The sequence below is a fragment of the Amborella trichopoda genome, chromosome 7, assembly GCF_054954075.1.
Source record: "Amborella trichopoda isolate Santa Cruz 75 chromosome 7, AtrichopodaSantaCruz75HAP2 v2.0, whole genome shotgun sequence".
Taxonomy (NCBI): domain Eukaryota; kingdom Viridiplantae; phylum Streptophyta; class Magnoliopsida; order Amborellales; family Amborellaceae; genus Amborella; species Amborella trichopoda.
This window is the reverse complement of record NC_142342.1, coordinates 15,927,808-15,947,570: the sequence shown is the minus strand read 5'-3', so window position 1 is coordinate 15,947,570 and position 19,763 is coordinate 15,927,808. Positions and strand designations below refer to the sequence as shown.

The following is a 19,763-nucleotide window of genomic DNA, read 5'->3' as shown; positions in this document are numbered from 1 at the left end:
AACATTTTCCTAAAACAAGGAAAACCTATAAACGACCTTAAGAAAACTTAAGGAAATCAAAGAAAATGGCAAGTTTAAAATTTTGAAATTGTGAAAACCCCTGAAGTTAAGTGGCATAGCCAGAAAATCCAACTCGAGTTTCAAACTTGTGTAACTTACCGACATCTCACGCCGAAAACCCTAGAATGAAAATGCCCTAGGTGGGTGAGGGGGGAACACAATGTCTTAGAGGGATAGTTGGTGTGCCCTCTGACCACGAAATGTCAGGATGAAATTTAAAATATGTGCATTATCTATGTCACTCACCTGCCCCTTGAAGGACAAGGAGCACCAAAGAGTGTCTACTTTTTTGTCATTCATCTATCCCACGAAGGATTGGGAGTGTCAAATAGAGGCAACTGTAGATACCCCATTTTAAAATTGACAAATTCCATGGTTTTCCTGAACCCATATAGGACCACATTATTTCGGTACACCCCTAAACCATAGACCACCATAATCCATATCATATGATCCACACTTAGCAAATCCTATAGTTTTATTAGGTATTCATTCCACACCTAGCAAATCGCATGGTTTTAGTAGGTATCCATTCCACACCTAGCAAATCTTATGGTTTTAGGAGCTATCCATTCTACACTTAGCAAATCCCGTAGTTTCTATTCCACACCCCTATTAGGTCTTTAAGAGAAAAGACTAGTGTGTCTAAGAAAGGGAAAAAAATCTTTGGGATTTGGCGTGTAGGTTAGAAGAGAGAGAAGTGGGACTGAGAGGCTAAGAAATCTAGAGAGAGAACCCAAAAAAAATGAGATTGCGAGACCTAAAAAAACCTTAGCTTTAGACACTCCATCTAACCAAGCCAAGGCCTGGTCAAGACTTGAAAAGAGAGACAAAAGAAGACACTGGTTCTGATACGGGCGAACCCTCAAAGGTTAGGGAGCCCTCGGCCATCTAGCCCGGTTGTTTATCGTTTTTTATTCGTGATTATTTCTTTTTTGCTTTAATTTTATTTTAATTAGATTAGATTAGTTGCATAGAAAGTGTAGTCATCACGTTTTTTTTTGTGGTTTTTTCTTTTTTATAATATATCTCAAACAACATCCAAATGACTACAATTACTTTAAAACACAAATCTCTAACAACTAAGTGTAATACATTTGAAAGAAGACACACTAGAAACTATAGCGTTATTCCTCAAATCCTCTTCCTAGATCCTTTGATACTCATTTGTTAGAATTAAATAAAAATAAAAAAATGAATCCATCAACTATGCTTCAATCAACCAAATAAATGAGATCCTTCCAACGAGACCGGGCCCTCACAAGGCGGCCAACCACATCATCCAAAAATATCATTTTCAAAAGAGAAAGTGTTTTGTGAGGCAGCGGACTCACCAGCCCCCACAGTCACAAACATCCATCTTTAACATAAAGATTCACAACTAAAGATTCATATCCAATGGACAGGAAAATATTCTAACATAAATATTTTAAAAATTTATTTTATTATATTCCATTTTTTATATTCATGATCATCATAGTGTAGATCATGGATCACTATAAATTTGGATCCAAGATCGATACAAAAAATGGGTATTCAAGGGAGCCCGCATGAAAACAGTAAACAGTTAGGGGACTCATAAAAACCAGGCCCTTTTCAAAAACTAATTGCAGGGGAATTACCTATTTCCACCCATTTTATGGTGGCACTAGCAATTTCATTCTTAAGAAAAGGTGCTAACTTTTAATAATTATAAAGTGCAAATAGTACAATGTTCTCTCCGATCTCACTCGTGAAGGCCATGTACATGGAAATAGATGAGTATTATATTTGAATAAGAAAATGTTATGTTTCAAAAGAAAATAGCAAAAATAAAGAAAAGGGTACATAAGTCATTTTTCACAACTCAATAGTATTTACAGATTTCCATGGCGGGCGTGCACCAGTCTACTTTGCTTGCTATAAACAAATCACAAATGGAACCCATCACGAAGCACTCTCTCTCTCTCATCTTTCCTCTCTCTTTCTCTATTCTCTCTCTCCTCTTTCCTCTCTCTTTCTCTCTCTACTCACAGTCAAACGCCTGCCAACAACTTCTAATTGCTCTTTTAAAAACCACACCATCGTCTCTCTCTCTCTAAAAGCTCACCTCCCATCACCATCTTTCCCATTTCCCCACCCCTCTCTCTCCTCCCTCTCTCAAACCCAACTTTCCCATTTCTCCACCCCTTTCTCTCTCTGACCTATCTTTCCCATTTTTCGCTTGGGCAGGTGGGGTGTCATTTCATTCATGGCTCCTTCTCCCCATCGACTGCAACTCCCTTTGTCTCCTTACCTTGTTGTCTCCCTCCTCTTCTATCTCTACTTCTCAGTACTACTGCACACTGCAAACTCTCAAAACTCCGATGTCATTCTCCTTTTACAGAGCATCAAGCCAGCTCTCCAAGGTCAAAACCAGCACCCCCTTCTCTCCACATGGAACCTCTCCACCCCCCTGTGTCAATGGCGTGGCCTCAAATGGGGCTTCCAAGATGGTTCTTCTCTCTCATGTGAGAACCCATCTTCCAAAACGAATCTCTCTCTAGCCCGTGACCCCAACCTCCAACTTCTCTCTCTAGAGCTTCCTGCTTCTGGTCTTGTGGGCCAAATTTCTCCAGAAATGGTGAAGCTTTCCTCTCTGCAATCTCTTTTTCTTGGTGTCAATTCTCTCTCTGGTCCCATCCCTCTGGAGCTCGGCAGCTTACCTTCTCTCTCTGAAATCTCTCTCAATGGAAACAACCTCAGCGGTAATCTCCCTCCTTCTATTTGGAACCTTTGTGACAAGCTTCTCTCTCTACAAATCAATGGCAACCAGCTTTCTGGTTCAGTTCCTGAACCTGCTCTACCCAATGTGACATGCCCAAATCTTAGAGCTCTGGACATGGGTAACAACCATTTTGAAGGGGTTTTTCCTGAGTTCTTACTTGATTTCCATGGATTGCAAGAGCTTAACCTCGCGAACAATCTCTTCTCGGGTCCAATACCTGAAGGCTTAAGTGGTTTAGATTTGCAAAAGCTCAATCTTTCCCATAACAATTTCACAGGAAATTTACCATCTTTTCGAACTGGGTTTGGATCCGAGGCCTTTGAGGGAAACAACCCGAGCTTATGCGGGTCTCCACTGAAAAGTTGCAGAAGTGGTTCTAAGCTTAGTTCAGGTGCCATAGCTGGAATAGTGATTGGTTTAATGGCTGGAATGGTGGTTTTGGCTTCTGTTTTGATCGGTTTGGTTCAGGGCCGTAAGAGAAAGAGCAGAGATGAAGAAACAGAGGAGATTGGAGAAGATGAACAGAGTGGCGAGGGGAGATTGATTGTGTTTCAAGGAGGAGAGCACCTCACCCTTGATGAGGTCTTGAATGCAACAGGTCAAGTGATGGAGAAGAGTAGTTATGGGACTGTGTATAAGGCTAAGTTAGCAGAGGGGGCAACCATAGCTTTGAGGCTCTTGAGAGAGGGGACATGCAGAGAGGGGGATGAGTGTTTGTCTGTGATAAGGGAGCTCGGCCGAAGTCGCCATGAAAACTTGGTTCCTCTTAGAGCATTCTATCAAGGAGAGAGAGGGGAGAAGCTCCTCATCTATGACTATCTCCCTCATAGAACCCTATCTGAGCTCCTTCATGGTAAATATTTCTCTCTCTTTATATATATATATATATATATATATATATATATATATATATATATATATAATATCTGCAAATAAAATTAATGTCTTTCTCTCTCTTTGAACCTCTTGAAAGGAAGGATCCTATAATTTTGATGGTTGGCTATTTGTGATCCTGCTTTGTATTGGTAACAATTTCTCGCTTTAATATCTAAAATGAAGGATTTTGCACTTTGGAGTGTGTGTTTATTAATATGTAACTCTTGCAAAGCCTCTCAAACATTCTCCACAGTAACAATCTCTCTCTTGAACCGCACCCAGAGAGGAATGAATTTGTAATTGGGGTTGTGGGTTTTTCACAGCGATCTCAGAACTCAGTTAAGCTAACAGTTCTCTCTCTCTTTAACCTCACAAGGTTGGAATTCAGGGTCTGGTTTGTGAATTTTTTTTTATATCTAATTCTCCTTCACGACACCCTCTCACAATTTGAAGGAATTTCCAGTTCTACAGTGTATAATTTTTTACTATGATGCCTTTGTTTACAAGAACTCCTTCCCAATAGCAATCTCTCTCTTCAGCTTTTAAAATGGAATTTACAGTTTGGGGAGCAAATTTTCTCATTATCTAACCCCTGTTTTCTCACTGTTTCAGAGAACAGAGCAGGAAGGCCGCAGATGAGCTGGGCCAGACGACATAAGATAGCCCTAGGAATAGCAAGGGGCCTTGCCCATCTCCACTCAGGTGGCGAATCCCCCATAATTCATGGCAACCTCAAATCCAAAAACACATTGGTCGACGAATCATTCGTTGCTCATCTCACTGATTTTGGCATCGTAAAAGCCATGGTGCCACAAGTCGCTGATGAAATGTTAGCTGCAACCAAATTACAGGGATACAAAGCTCCAGAGCTCCAAAAGATGAAGAAATGCAGTGTCATGACTGATGTATATAGCTTTGGGATAATATTATTGGAGATTTTGTTGGGCAAGAAGCCTGGTAAGGACGCTAGAACAGGGGAGCAAGTGGATTTGCCGTCTATTGTTAAGGTTGCTGTTTTGGAAGAGAGCACAATGGAGGTTTTTGATGCTGAGGTTTTGAGGGGAGTAAGGAGTGCTATGGAAGAGGGGTTAGTGCAGGCGCTGAAGTTGGCAATGGGGTGCTGCGCCCCTGCACCGTCCGTGAGGCCCGACATGGCTCAGGTTGTGCGACAGCTCGAGGAGAATCGCCCGAGGAATAGATCAGCGCTGTATAGCCCAGCTGAGACGAGAAGCGGAACCGGCACTCACACACCATTCTGATAGAGATCATCTCTACCCTCGTCCCTCTCTCTGTCTCAATTGTGTTGATGGCATCTCTATTCTTTACAGCCTGGAAAATAGCAGGCTCATGGTGGGAGCTGGAGGGTAACTCCCTTCTGATAGACCCTCCCCCCTCTCTTCCTCCATTTTCGCTCTCTCTTCTTCTCTCTATATCATAACCTTTTCTTCTTCTTCTCTTTGTCTCTCTGCAAACCTTTTTTCTTCTAAAGTTACTGTTATTCCTTTTCCCCTCCAGGAGCAGAGGGGGCATCAATTGCTCTCTCTCTCTCTCTCTCTCTCTCTCTCTCTAGGGTTATGCCTTGCAGCTGCAGATGAGGGGTCCTTTTTGTCTAAAACTTTGTAGGTTATGGGAAAGGGCGGAATATTAAGCAATTGGAGGGATGCTTTTTTGGTTGCCTTGCTACTACTATTCTCAAAGGATGGGTATGGGAGAAAGAAGATGGTGAATGTTATATGCCATTTGCCACTATATGTAATGTAATTCTTTTTGGAGTTGTTTTATTTTAGATTGATTGTATTTGGGTGGGGAAAGAGCTGAGATTTAGTATGAAGTGTATATGGAGTGCCTTAGAGCCATTATTGCAGGCACCTGGTTCAGGGCACGAAGATCGTTGCACCACTTTTAATTCAAAAAAAAAAAAAGAGTGCAAAAGAAAGGGAGGGGAAGTAAAGTTGTTATTTTAATAGTTTGTATTTTCATGTTCTCAAACAAAGTTACCTTTGAAATATAGTATTGTGATCCTTTCTGCAACTTGCTACTCGACTCTATTCCTTTTTTATTTTTCTATCTTCCTCGGCTGCAACTTGATTGACTGCCCACAATCCTATCGACTTTGGTTTTCTTTAAAATTGGAAAAGTATCTGGTGAGTCGGCCTACTCACCTATTCAAAATTTTAGGGCTTGACAATCTCGGACAATGATCTAAATTTGGATTTTTTTATAAAAAATATCTCTTTTTGAATTTTTTTTGGGGTGCGGTTTGTATAGATCCTAGGCTTTAAACAATCAAATTAGAGCCTACCTTCAAATAGTGTCGAAAAATGTGATTTTAATATTAAAAATATTGTAATAACTTTAAAATATATTTTCATCTTTATTCGTAAAGTTTAAAGCTTTAAAAATAATGTAGATCGACATATTTATGAAAACTTGAAAATCTTGAAAATTGACGGTCCAAAATATGTTAAAAAATAGATTATTTTCAAAACTTGAAATTTATTTATTTTTTCTCATGTCCATGCATCTTGATGCCAAGATGATCAATTTGAAGATATTTAGGTATCAACGTAACATCTTCTAATGAAACTTTTGAAGTAGGCTCTAATTTGATTATTTTGAGCTTCGGCTCAATATAAACTTCTCTTCTTTTTTTTTTATTATTTGTTTTAACTTTGAGTAATGTTTGTATAGAGCTGAGGCTCTAACCAATCAAAGTGATATTTGGGCATCAAAACGATTTTTTTTTAATGAAATTTTTGAATTGAGTTCTATTTTGATTGTTTAGAGCCTAGGCTCCATATAAACTTTTTCCGAAAGGTTTGAGGAGTGTTTTGTTTTCTTTGGGGGAGAAAAGTCAATTAAGAATAGGAGAAAGAGGAGGCCAGCCTTGTTGCCCTTTATCCAAAATAATATGATGTAAACAATATGATGTGTTTTGGTGAAAGAGGCAATGCCCTTCTCCGCCTACTCACACTGCAACTAGAAGCCTCTATCAAGTCTTTTCTTTGGATACCTAACCATCATCATTGCATTTATATATATATATATATATATATATATATATATATATATATATATAAAAGGTACGATTTGTATAGAGCTTAGGCTTTAAATAATCAAATTAAAACATAAAGTGAGAAATACAGTTTCAATACTAGAAATTTTTGTGAGAGCTAAAATATATTTTTATCTTTTTTCAAAACTAATATAGATCGATATATCTATGGAAATTTGAAAATCTTGAAAATTGATGGTCTAAAAATATGTTACAAAATATACTATTTTTCAAACTTGAAATCTATTTTTTTCTCATGACCACGCATCTTGATGTTGAGATGATCAATTTGAGGATATTTAAGCATCAAAACAACATCTTTTAATGAATGTTTTGAGGTAGGCTCAATTTTGATTGTAAAGAGCCTCGGCTCTTTATAAACTTTTCCATATATATGGAAAAGTTTGTAAAGAGCCTCGGCTCTATACAATCAAATTAGAGCCAACATAAAAAATTTCACTAGATGAGTTTGTTTTGATGTCCAAATATCTTTAAATTGATGATCTCATTATCAAGATGCATGGCCTGATAAAAAATATGGATTTCAAGTTTTGAAAATAGTGCATCTTATAACACATTTTTAGACCGTCAATTTTCAATATTTTCAAGTTTTCATAGATCTGCTTGATCTACACTCTTTTTTAAGTATTAAATTTTATAATTAGATATACAAATTTCTTTAAGGCTATCACAAAGATTTCTAGCATTAAAACCACATGTCTCACCATTATTTGAAATTATATATATATATATATATATATATATATATATATATATATATATATATATATATATATATATATATATATATATATATATATATATATATATATATATATATATATAAAAAAGTAATGATCCTATGAGACCCTCACACACCCATGTGTGTAGGACCCCAAAAGATCACCATTACATTTGGTATAGATCTCTAAAAAAGTCAAGTCCTACATGGAATAACTTTCTTAGAGATCTATACCAAATTTAATGGTAATCTTTTGGGGTCCTACACACATGGATGTAGAAAGTCTCATAGGATCATTACTTTTCTATATATATATATATATATATATATATATATATATATATATATATATATTTCTTTTTAAGTTACACAGTAGCCTTGGGTATTTTTCATTTAAGCTCATATACTTGTGTCTCTTGGTAAGCATAGTTTACTTTCACTCCCTTGGGTAGAAGACTTTTTTGCTTTTCATTCCGTACGGAAAACACATAAAGAAGGAGAAAGATATTTTAAACTCCAAAGATCTAATATCTTGAAGGAAAGAAATGTACATTTACTCCCTCGGGTAAACTTTAATTTAACAGTATTTTTAGGATCCTGAATTTTGGAGATTGACATCGTTAATCATAGACTAATCTCAAAAAAAGGAAAATTCCAGATGGCACTCTCTATGCACTAGAAAAGAATAATATCTCAATATTATTCTCAATAATATATCAATATTGAACCGAGACTGTCCAATTGTTTTAGGGTGAGATCTAAGTGTTAAGAGATTTAAAAATCAAATTTTCTGTTTTGAAAATGATCATCTAGTGATTCTTCGTATGTTCCGAGAATTTTAGATTCAAAAGATTTACCCATGCAAGTTTTCTGCCTGAATATGAAAAGTAACTTCTACATGAGCTCAGTATATGCATTCTATTTTAAAAAGAAAATTAGATTACAAAAGTAAGTTTCTATGAGGCCCATGTTTACTGAGAGAGTAAACATGTCAAAAACCACACTAAAATGCGATTCTGCAGTTGAAAAACCCTTGCATTGATTCTCAACTTTAAAAATTATATATTTGAAACATAAAAGTCCAGTCCTGAAATTGGTGCATATTGTTACTCAAATTTGGACAATTCATTTTCAAGTGTCTGTATCTTGTTACACACGTCAGGACCATTCATTTTCAAGTGTATGTATCTTGTTACACACATCTAGACCATTTATCTTCAAATGCATGTATATCTACCGGCACTAGTTTTGGAGCTTCAAATTTTATGATGAAACGCAAAAATAGATTTCAGACTAAGGGATTGTGTTGCCAAAACTACACTTTCAGGTGGGGTTATAATGTGTGGCTTTACTTTTTAACATTAACTGTTATGCGAACTGTACGCTTTACAAAACCACCATGTATGTCTATAGGCAGATACATGATTCAAAGCAAATATCATCTTCTTTATCAGATGCAATCATTTAGCAAAGGTCAACATAAGCTCAATGACCTAAATTTCCTGCCTGGCCCTACATGTATTAATGGACTCCGCAGAGCATGGGCTCAGACAAAGGTAGCTAAAAAGGTCAGGCATGTAGAAAGAGAATCATGGCTCCACATACCAAATCAAAACTTAAGCACAAAACAAATCAGAGAGAACACGGCATGCTACTTGATCTTCCTTTTCGTCGGTCTGACAATTAACACTTTGTGCTGTAACAGTTTCATTAACGGTAGCCTTGGTCTGAGATACAAATGCAGGATAGGTCGGTTCGTTTGGAAGGCTCTTTCAGTGCCATGAATATGTAATAACCAATGACCAAATTCACAGATATCACAGCAACCAACTGGTTCAGTAATGTTTGAGGAGTAGATGACAACTGGTTGATACCTGGTAGAGAGAGAGAGGCATGATGATTTTACTGATTCATCATGAGTATAAGTTTTACCTTTTTTCTTTTTCTTTCACAGAGAGAAAAGCACCATTATAATCAGTTTTACTTCTTTTTTTTCTTGATATATGTAAATAAAATAAGGAAATGTACACAATAAAATCATTTATTTTTAATACGAAGAAGTCACAATTTATATTAAAAAAAAATACAAAAAAATCACAATCATTATCGACCACTAGATGTGGAATCGGGTAGCTAAGGGTGTGTCACTAATTGGGCACAAAACTCCAAAATATAATTTCTCGAACCATTTGACACACTTTAAGTTGTCAGATTTCACATCGATAGCAAAAGGCGGTTGTGACCTTGTAACAAAGTGAATGGACATATAATATACAATCCCAATAAATAACTTTACCACAAATAAAAGAAAACATCCAACCATACAGAATTTCTCAAGCCACAGGTGAGAGAAAAAATATCAGCAGTTTAGCTTTGACTTGCTGAAAGCAAATCTTTTTTGGTGTGAAGTTTACGGTGCTCCCTTGGCAATACCATCATAAATTTCCTGAGGTTTTGTTTCTTTTCTTGATAGAAACTAGAAACGTAATTTCCTAGGCTTTTAGAGAGATAAGATTGATATAACTTGTAATTATCCTCTTCTAAACAGATCTTTCTTTTTCAAATTTCCTTGACATTCAACTCCAAGGTTCATGTCAAATAGGTTTTTTTCTTTTTTTGGAAATTGAGGTTCATGTCAAATAGTTACTTTTTTATATGGAAACTACTTCATTGATTTCATGGTTCGTTTTCATCATGCACATGCTTCATTGTCGCTGAAGTGAACCGACTCTTAGGAACTGGTTTTCTACATTTTGGTAGTTGCCGGATCAAGTTTTCAAAGCAATAAGAAGCAGATTATTACAATGCAGGATTTTTCTTTTTTGTTTTATTTCTTTTGATTTGGAAATATGTATCATGGATACTGTCACAATTGCACACTAGACACAGAGATACATCGGCAAATGGCGTATTTTTGCAAGGATCAATATTTTAACCTCATACAAAACTGCAACAAGTATGGTTAATCAGATTTTGGAATCTTAGCCTGCTCATAGTTGACCTGATTTTTGGATTGCATGACTGAAAAATGTAACTTACAGATATGTTTTAGGCAACTGTTAAAGTAGGACCAAGGCCTCATGTTATCCTTAACATCACTGCTTGACTTGCAAATTGATCGAAGTCCACTCTATATCATGCATGTGACTTGGCAAACAACTGGTTAGGAATTGGGGTTAACTTGATCACATCAATACAGTAAATCGTTGCACTTGCCGAGTTGCATGACAAATGCAATTAATTTCAGGATAGAAATAACAGACCATATCTCAAAACAAATAGGCAACTATACAAATTTTTTTAGTTAGGTACGCAGCCAACCAAATTCACATAAACCTAACTATCTAGAATCAATTTATCGTTAATATTGCTAATGGAGCTATCCACATGGCTATGGACATAAGAAAAAACTTTCTTGTTACCAACATTTCGACAATTTTTCACAATCTGCACAACAATCACAAAAATCAGAACACACAGCATGTGTATCATTTGCTTTGATAACAAGATTATTAAAACTTGGGAACTCAATCCAACACTGCTTTAGAATGATGAAATTGCATGCTTGTTCAAATGGTAGACCTAGTAAATTAAACCGAGCAACCAGGCACCAAAGCAAAGTTGGACCTTGGGTTAGCATAAATGAAATTTAAGAAGACAAATACCTAAGCTTCTTTTGTTTTTTTTTTTGTGAGGGGGGGGAGGACATCTAACTAAAAAAATAAACAGAGCATAGTAACAATGCTATTCATATCACAAGTTCAAATAACAATAGATGAAGCAAATAAAGTTGTTTCATCAAGTCAGTATTCATTATCAAATAGGAAACAGAAAATAAACTAGCACGTGTATCCCATAATGTCATCAATCATACCTCTCGTGTAGAGAAAAAGGCAAATAATAGAGGAGCTTATAGTGCTTGTGGACCGCTGTAGTGAGATCTTCTGCATTGGATAAGAAAATGCATTGAGTGGTTGATTTGATTTATAACGATTGAAATGCATGTGATTCACTGGGTGGGCCATAACTTGAAGTGTCAGGAACAAAAAGCTGTAATTCTTATGGAGATAAACCAGTTCAAGAACAAAGCAGGTCTACAGAAGTTAATAAGTTGGTATTATGGTAGATAATGAGAAGGATGGAAGGGCCAAACAAACAGTAACAGTGTGCCAAGGAGATGAGGGGACAAAAGTAAAGGGCACCTAGATTAACAAATGAAGTTTGGGTGCTAGAATAACAGGGATTTGCAAGCCTCAAATCAAATACATCTGGTTAAGACTCTGGTCTAAAGTTATTTAGTAGTTGTAATGCTGGTTCAGAAACAAAGTTAGGAGGCTACAATTTTCTTAAGACTTTGGGTTTAAAGTTATTAAGTGGTTGTAATGAAGGTTCAAGAAACAAAGCAAGGAGATGATGGAGCACAGCCAACAAAAGTTATGAAAAGAATCTGGTAGAAGGGTTAGTACAGTAGGTGACATCCAAAGTTCGTGAAAGGTTGTTTTCAGTTTCCAAGTGACGCTATTCTGCATAGCCTGTTTATGGTCTGCATAGACAAGCAGTAGAATAGGAGGCACTTGGGAGGAGCCCAAGAGTATGAGGTTAGATTTTAACAATTATTTGGTTCACCAGTGAGAAGAATGACAATTGCATATGACTCCTTATTTTTTGCGAATTATTAATTAGGATGTTCCCCAGTAGAATGCTCCTTGTTTACGAGGGCATCAATTAATTATAGGACGCGGTTTTGTTGCCTCAGCTAACATGCCCATTTGTCCTTAAAAAATCCATCTTAGAGATGTCTTTTTGGATCTAACCTTTTACAAGTTGATAATCTTGACCACCATGATCATAAATCCTAAAAAAAAAAAAAAAAATTTGAACCTTTAAATATATACTATTTTAGACTATGTTTGAGGACCACTCATTTTAATTCTTCAAGGATCATCAGAACCACACCACTTCTTTAGCTGCAAAATCATGGCTCTAATGTGAAAATGCATCTAGATTGACTTAGGATGTATATTACATCCATCTCTAAAATGGATTTTTTTGGAAGGAGACCATATTTGAACGAAGATAGCCCTTATTAGGGAACAATTGACCCTTAATAATGCCGACATCTACTCAAACTGTACTTGGTGAAATGAAAAAACTACTAAAACACAACATTACAAGGTTTGGAAAATGGTGTTATGGAATTACAACTGTGGAAACATCTTTAATTAGAAACCAAGTAGAGGAGGGTGGTTTTTAAGTAGCATTGATATAACAGCCAAGGCCCATTAATGTCATATCTCTGAACATTTCTGAAACCAACCACACACAATGCCAAGCTTAAAAATAGCAGGATATTCAAATACAAGATAACATTCAGGAATTAAAGCTCTGTTTGCCTAAAGGAACATGTGTAATTACATACAATTTGAGTTTCAATAACTGAAAACTTGCACATAACAAAAGCGCTTCACAGTAAAATGATAAAAAAAATTAAACTGTGGTGAATTATTTACTACTGCAAGGGCATTCTTACTGAATAAATGGGAAATATAAGCAATAAAATACCAAACTAAAGCACTCATGAAGAGGACATACCACTGTTAGGGGTGAGTAAATTGAAAGATTCTACGTCTGAACACTCTGAAAAAACCAATCTGTGATGAAAAAGAATGTACGGAAATCAAATTAGAATAACTTGAAATACTACAAGTAATATCTACATATACGAGAAAAGAAAAGAAAAAATTACTAGAAAAATCAAAAGAAGGACGAACTAGACACATGAAATTTAAACAAAAGTAAACATAATTCTACATATAAAAAATTCAAAAAGTAGAATAAAAATTAAGAAAAGTGGTAATCCCACCAGATGAGTACAAATGGAATGATATTCTGACGAAATAAATGCAGAAAGGAAGAGGAAGTAAAAATACTCATGCAAACTGCAGGTAAATGGATAAAATATCAAAAAGCAAATGACAAAAAAAAGTTAAAGAGGACATGAACATTCAAAAAAAAAAAAAAAAACTGTTGAGGAATTGCATCTTTCCTCTAGGCTCAACCTCCTTTACCATTATTTTGACCAGGCCAGCCCAGCCCTGGCCTAGATCCCTAAAGGGTTCGTCTATCCTCGCCCGACACTGGCCCGGCCCTAATAGATTAAAAAAAGGACAAATAGGAAAAAATACTGGGTCCATTGACCCAGGCCCAGCCCATGACAGACCTCCGGCGATTTTTTATGGCACAGGCCCCGGTTCTTCAAAAACAAACTCACTAGGGCCAGGGACGAGTCCAATTGCATACTGCTAGCCCAGTCATAGGCACACCTAGAAGTGGCAATAAGGTCAAATCGATCCAGTTCGGGTTCGGGTTCGGGTCCAGGTCCGAGTCAAAGATTTGGACCCGTTGGGTCTGGTCCGAGTCCAAAACCCTAGACATGACATCTTGAGTTCTATTTCTACCACCAGTTGAGGACCCTTTCTCAATTGAACTACCCGGAAAAAAGAATGTTTGTTGGCAATGGTGGTAACAATCTTTTTTGGCATCATAAATGGATGGGCAATGTTCCCCTGAAATTTTAGTTCCCTAATCTCCTACATCTCCTTGCATGAGGCCATACATGCTTCACTCAGTAGCTTTTTCTACATTTCAAATAGAGTGACTAGTAGCGTTAGGAAGCTTAACCCCTTCCGTGAGTTCTAGGTGAGATCCATGCATTTAAGAGCTATGTGCCTCAAGAGATGGCCAACACATGCAGGTAGTGAATAAAGCTTGGTCCTTGCAGGTTCCACATGGAACCAAGACCCTCATGTGGGTAGCAATTAGGAATCAAACTTTTTTAATCAAGAGACTGAGGAAGGGGGGCTTAATTCCAACCAATGTGTGCTTGCTATGTAAGGCTGATGAGGAAACCAATGACCACCTATTCCTATGTTGTTCCTTTTCCAGAGAACTTTGGCCTTTAATATTAAGCCTTTTTTACAGCAACTGGGTCGTTCCTCAAAAGTCTCAAGCCATTGCTCACTTGTGCTTATAATGGGCCTCCCTCTCTTTTCAAAGTAGGTACTCAGCTGCAGTGTATTGCTATGGTTGCAGTTATGTGGCACATTTCGAAAAAGATAAATGCGAGGCCTTTGATGGAGCGATCAATGATTATGAGGTTGTCAAATAAAAAATATTGTCCCATTATGGTGGGGTGGATTCAGGTGAGAAGGGATTCATCAGGGTCTCTAAGGAGGTTATCATGATCAACCTAAAACATTTTGTATTATGTAGATCTAGATAGGTAAGGAAATCCAATAAATGGCCACCACCACCATTTGGCTGGGTGAATAAATTTTGATAAGAGTTCAAGAGATGACTCAGGTCCTTTGGGTACGGGGGTCTTCTCCAAGATTAACCAAGGAAATAGCATTTTCTATTTTGCATGTCCTTGTTTCCAATCCACTGCAAATAAGGCAGAGCTGTAGGCACTTAAAAGTAGAGCTCAATATTTGATGCCCATCCACAATAAGGTTATTGTTGAGGGGGGATTCAGCTAACGGGATTTCTCCCTGCAGTGGAACCCATAAAGTTCCTTGAGTGTGGTCTTCAATCTTGGACGAAATTGAATGGGCACTGATAATAAGGAGGTGATTTCTCAGCACCCACATAACAAATAGGACAGAAATACTGACGCCGATGAATTGGATAAGTCAGGTTCTCCACATGAGGTCTTCTCCTTGAATGCATTTGAAATGATTCCTTCTCCCTCACTTTGCTGTGCGGAGTTTGGAAGGAGGTAGTGGGGGTGGCTGCAAAGAAAATATTTCAAGGGCGCATTGCAAGGATGATAGATGTGTTTTGCTGACCTTATTATGGAAAGCCCCACTTTGATATGTTGAGCTAATATGCCAGGGGATTGTACCTTGAATCTCTAAAACTTGGTTCTGAGTGTATAGTTGTTTTCATTTTGTTGTTTGACATATGATGAAATTCATACAGTTAACATTAAAGAAAAAGTTTATTCCCTGTAAAGAGAAGAAATCTTTGATTGGCCACTTAGACCACAATTTTTAGAATTGCTCATAATGATAAGGACAAGCCAGGGTATTTCTTTGATATAACTACTGTTAGTGTGTCAATTGGAAATTGAGCCTCATTTTAAGTAATCTTTACTCATATTTCAGTAAAAATCAGTTTCCAAAGACAGAAAATTTTAAAATTGCTCATAATGATAAGGATGAGCCAGGGTATTTCTTTGATATAACTACGGTTATTGTGTCAATTGGAAATTGAGCCTCTAAGTAATCTTTACTCACGTTTCGGTAAAAATCAGTTCTAAGATTTCTTAAACCAATCACCCCAATTCCAAGCTCTAGGGTTCGCAATATAAGAAACAAAATACTTCCTATTAAGAGGGATTCAAAAAGGGAAAAAGGTAAAACATACATCCAATGCTCCGATGAACGCAAGAAACATCTTCAACAAGATGAGAACAAGAGTTCTCTTCTCAATCACTCACCATCCTCACTTAGATTTACACATGAACTTGATCCCCATTTGTAATCTTGCTATCTACTCCTCCATATGGATGATGCACCTTAGACTCTCTCCTTTCAGCATGAGATCGAAGGCCCTGTTGATGTCAGAGAACGGGACTTCATGAGTCATGAATTTCTCCAATTCTAGCTCCTGGACACCAAAGCACACTCCGAGACTCTCAACTATGGTATGAAAAAAAGATCAAAAGACATCCGAACATGTGTCGAGCCCAATTTAGGACTGATACCAAGGAGCATTCCTATCTAAACTTATTGATTCCGGATCCTGAATCCCAGCCTACTCTATAAAGAAAAGAAATAAGACACAAAATAGAAAGGAAATGATTTGATCCGTACCTTCTTCATGTACATCTTGACAACAAGGGGAAGATCAGTGCGTGGCTTGTAGTTCCCAAAGAAAGTCCCCTTCAGTGTCCTCTCATTCAATACGTTGATTGGCTTAGTCTTGAAAACTGCATCTTTATTGGCTACTCCTACTAAGACAGCCACTCCCCATCCCTACAAATTCATAACAAAAGGTTAGGACTAATGTTAATTTTCTGATAAGTTCAAGTATCATAAACAAGGTGGATGTGAAGAACGACAAAGAAAAGAAGAACGGGATACATCATGGACACACTCAAAGGCAGATATCATTGCATCTACGTTGCCAGTGCACTCGACACTTCGGTCCACCCTGTTAGAATTCATGGGAGCATAGAATGGAGAATGGAGAGTGAAGAAGATAGAACACAACATTTACGTGGTTCAGGCCGAAGCATTACGTCCATAGATCCAAAGCCCAACTGGCTACATCTTCACTATTTTGGATGAATATTTACATAAAGAAATACATCTCTATATAGAGGACAATCACACAATTAGAAGAGATAATTATGATATGATAACCTGATGACCAAGTAACTTGGTCTCTATCTGGTCTCTATCTTCTAGATACCTAACCTTATCAAGAGATATATACATATACATCTATAATGATGTATATCAATATGAACCCGATATATCCATATCCTAACACACCCCACCCCCAGTCATTTCTGCCAGCACCTATTGCCAGAAAAATATAGTGTTAGTAAAGCAAACAAACACACCCAACTTCTCAAATAAGGGATGCCATTCGAAGAAACTAGAAAAAGGACCTCTTGCACTGGTCTGCCATAATCTTTGGTATTTATAAATTCATTGACACCAAACTTTTTGGCTTCAGAGAGACATGAAAGAACAGTTACACAAGGAAATTCAATATTAAAGGAACATTAAAGAACATAAATCTTACCTTCCTCAAACCTCTTGGGGTTCAAATCAACCCCAATAATGCTAGATGCACCTGCAATCCTTGCTCCTGCGGCAGCCTGAAAATAAAAGTGCTGGACATCAGAGAGGAACAGAGGGCATATAATTGATAAAAATGAACCTTCGGAGTTCATGAAAGTATTTCATCTACAGCAAGGCCTACTGCTCCCAACCCAAAAATAGCCACTGATGGACCCTTTTATGGTCTAGCAACATTCAAGGTTGCCCCTAATCCCGAAACACTAAAACAAAATTAGGAGAAAAGATAAAAATAAAATGAAATGGTAAGTCAATTTCGATAAAAATTGAGTGAGACCACTGGTAAGAACTCTCAGAACAAAGTGATATAGCTGTTGAAATTCCACAGCTAAGGATGCAGATTTTATCAAGAGGAGCCAAGGGATTGATCTCTGCTAGGACCCGGAATGAACTACCGTGTAATCACTAAACATGGAAGTGCCAACAAAGTGGTTGATGGGCATGCCATTGATGGAAAACCGAGACTTTCCATCACTAAGCATTACTCTTCTATCAGTGTTTATTCTTAAGAGATCACACATATTGCTTTCCTCAGACTTACAGTGAGCAGACTCCTTCCACTCCCCTGTGAAAACCGGTAGAACATGGTCTCCCACTTGAAGATCGGTGACTCCTTCACCAACACTCTCTACAACTCTGATAAGAAAGAAGTTATCAGAAGAAAGACTCGAAAAACATGAGCAAAAGTGAACCAGTAATTTTAGCAAGAAAATCTACAAATTCCTGTACTTAGTGAGTCAAAAGAGACAGCAATATGCATAATAAACATATGTATCACAACAACTACTGAAAATAATCAGCCTATCTTATCCTTGAAGTTACTGGATTTAAAAAAAAAACCTAAATCCAAAATAATTAGTGATATTTTAAAAACAAGTACAGCAATTTAGCAATTAACATGATCTTGATCCATCATATATTTTGTGCAAGATTTAAAGAAGATCAATAAAACATGACCACAACTTTGCATATAAGAGCAAGTGCCTAGAAAAAGTTCACTTAAAACAAGATTTTGAAGAAGTTAGGATTCCTCCATATGAATAACATGTCAAATTGTAAATTTATTTGCTAGTGTTTCCTATTGTTAGCAGGACTGGTCAATCAGAGGTGGTGGTCGAATGTTTGGGATTCCTCTTTCTGAAAGATTTTCAACCAAATTCCTCAATTTCCAAAAAAAGTAATAACCATTTACTGAGAGGACCAACACTCGTTCCAATCTGAAAGCCTCTAGGAAACTATGCCCGGGATGATAATAACCATTTCCAGTGGGCAATAAGATTCATTCCAAACCTAAAACCTTCAACAAAATCATGAATTCAATTAACAAAAGAATTAGAATAAAATTTCCATAGTTCAATTTCAACCAAGATAATTCACAAGCCAAAGCATAGTCATTTCGAATTTTACTCAAATTTGAGCTAGATGAAGCCAATGTGCCTTGATCGAAGAAGTGGGGTATAAATTAAACGTACCCCGCTGCTTCGTGACCGAAAATCCGAGGAAACAATGGTGTCTGTCCCTGAAATTGCACAGGTCCCAAACCTCAAAGCCTCAATCCAAAGAAGAAAATGGTGCATAATTTTTCCTAAAATGATCAAGGAAGCATATGGCAAAGCATCTTTTTCCCACTCAACAGGAGAGAAAAGGAAAGCAAGAAGAAAAAAGAAGAAGAAGAGTACAAGAATGGTATCTTGGCCTCCCAAAAATAGAGTTCAGTGTGACAAAGGGAAGTGTATTTGACATGGATCCTCACTTCCATGGCTTGAGGGGCAGCGACCTCAACATGCTCAATAACCAGAGGCTTTCCTGTTTTCCTAGCAACAGCACCTGCCACCCCATAAAACAAAATTGAAGAAATCAATAGCAACATAGTTAACCTGTTGGCCCAATACATACAGAGAGAGTTCCTCTCTCTTCTCCTAGATTCCATTGCACAAAAGCAAGTCTCTCTCTCTTCCGTTACAACCCATTACACAGAAGTAGTTTCTCTTTGAAAATTTACACAGTAGTCTCTCACCTTTACATGGAATGACAACTGCAGTACTAGCCATGAGGGTAGCGACGAGGAGAGAGAATCAAATTTACCCCAGAGAATGGAGAATTGAAGAGAGAGACGCTATATGACGGCTTCAGTTGCGTAAGCGGAACCTTGAATAGTGTGTGAAGGTAAAGCAGCACACAGTTTCAATGCATGCACACAGAACGTAAACCGATCAGGGTTTCAAACAGAAGATATTACGTACGGAGATGGCATTTTCGGACAGCTTTTTTTTTCAAAATTTAAGTTTTGGTTCGGGAATTTTAACAGCAGACCGCATCTTTAAATTTTGAAAAAAAAAAAAAAAACGGTCAGAGAATTTCATCTTTGGTCCGCAATTTAAATTTTGACAAAAAAAAAAAAAAAGGCCATGT

At 37.1% G+C, this 19,763-nt stretch overlaps 1 protein-coding gene and 1 pseudogene across 2 annotated transcripts; one reads left to right on the top strand and one right to left on the bottom strand.

The window, feature by feature from the left end:
• The first annotated feature begins 2,267 nt into the window (after positions 1 to 2,267).
• On the top strand, positions 2,268 to 5,713 carry TMKL1 (transmembrane kinase-like 1). The gene is made up of 2 exons (XM_006830555.4): positions 2,268 to 3,659; positions 4,295 to 5,713. Exons 1-2 carry the CDS (start codon positions 2,291 to 2,293, stop codon positions 4,939 to 4,941), a joined length of 2,016 nt encoding a protein of 671 aa, XP_006830618.1. The 5' UTR covers positions 2,268 to 2,290; the 3' UTR covers positions 4,942 to 5,713.
• Positions 5,714 to 10,463: 4,750 nt separating this feature from the next.
• On the bottom strand, positions 10,464 to 19,362 carry LOC18426023 (alcohol dehydrogenase 1-like; annotated as a pseudogene). Its single transcript, XR_016060028.1, has 12 exons — positions 19,105 to 19,362; positions 18,824 to 18,870; positions 17,666 to 17,987; positions 17,464 to 17,549; positions 17,296 to 17,371; positions 17,159 to 17,220; positions 17,038 to 17,066; positions 16,626 to 16,695; positions 16,356 to 16,517; positions 15,980 to 16,149; positions 13,072 to 13,130; positions 10,464 to 11,423 (listed from the first exon to the last, which is right to left on the bottom strand). The product of XR_016060028.1 is annotated as an alcohol dehydrogenase 1-like (transcript).
• Positions 19,363 to 19,763: the final 401 nt, after the last annotated feature.

Coding starts and splice junctions, on each gene's coding strand:
- TMKL1 (XM_006830555.4), top strand. CDS start 2,291: ATGGCTCCTTCTCCCCATCGACTGCAACTCCCTTTGTCTCCTTACCTT. Junction 3,660..4,294: donor CCTATCTGAGCTCCTTCATG/GTAAATATTTCT, acceptor TCACTGTTTCAG/AGAACAGAGCAGGAAGGCCG.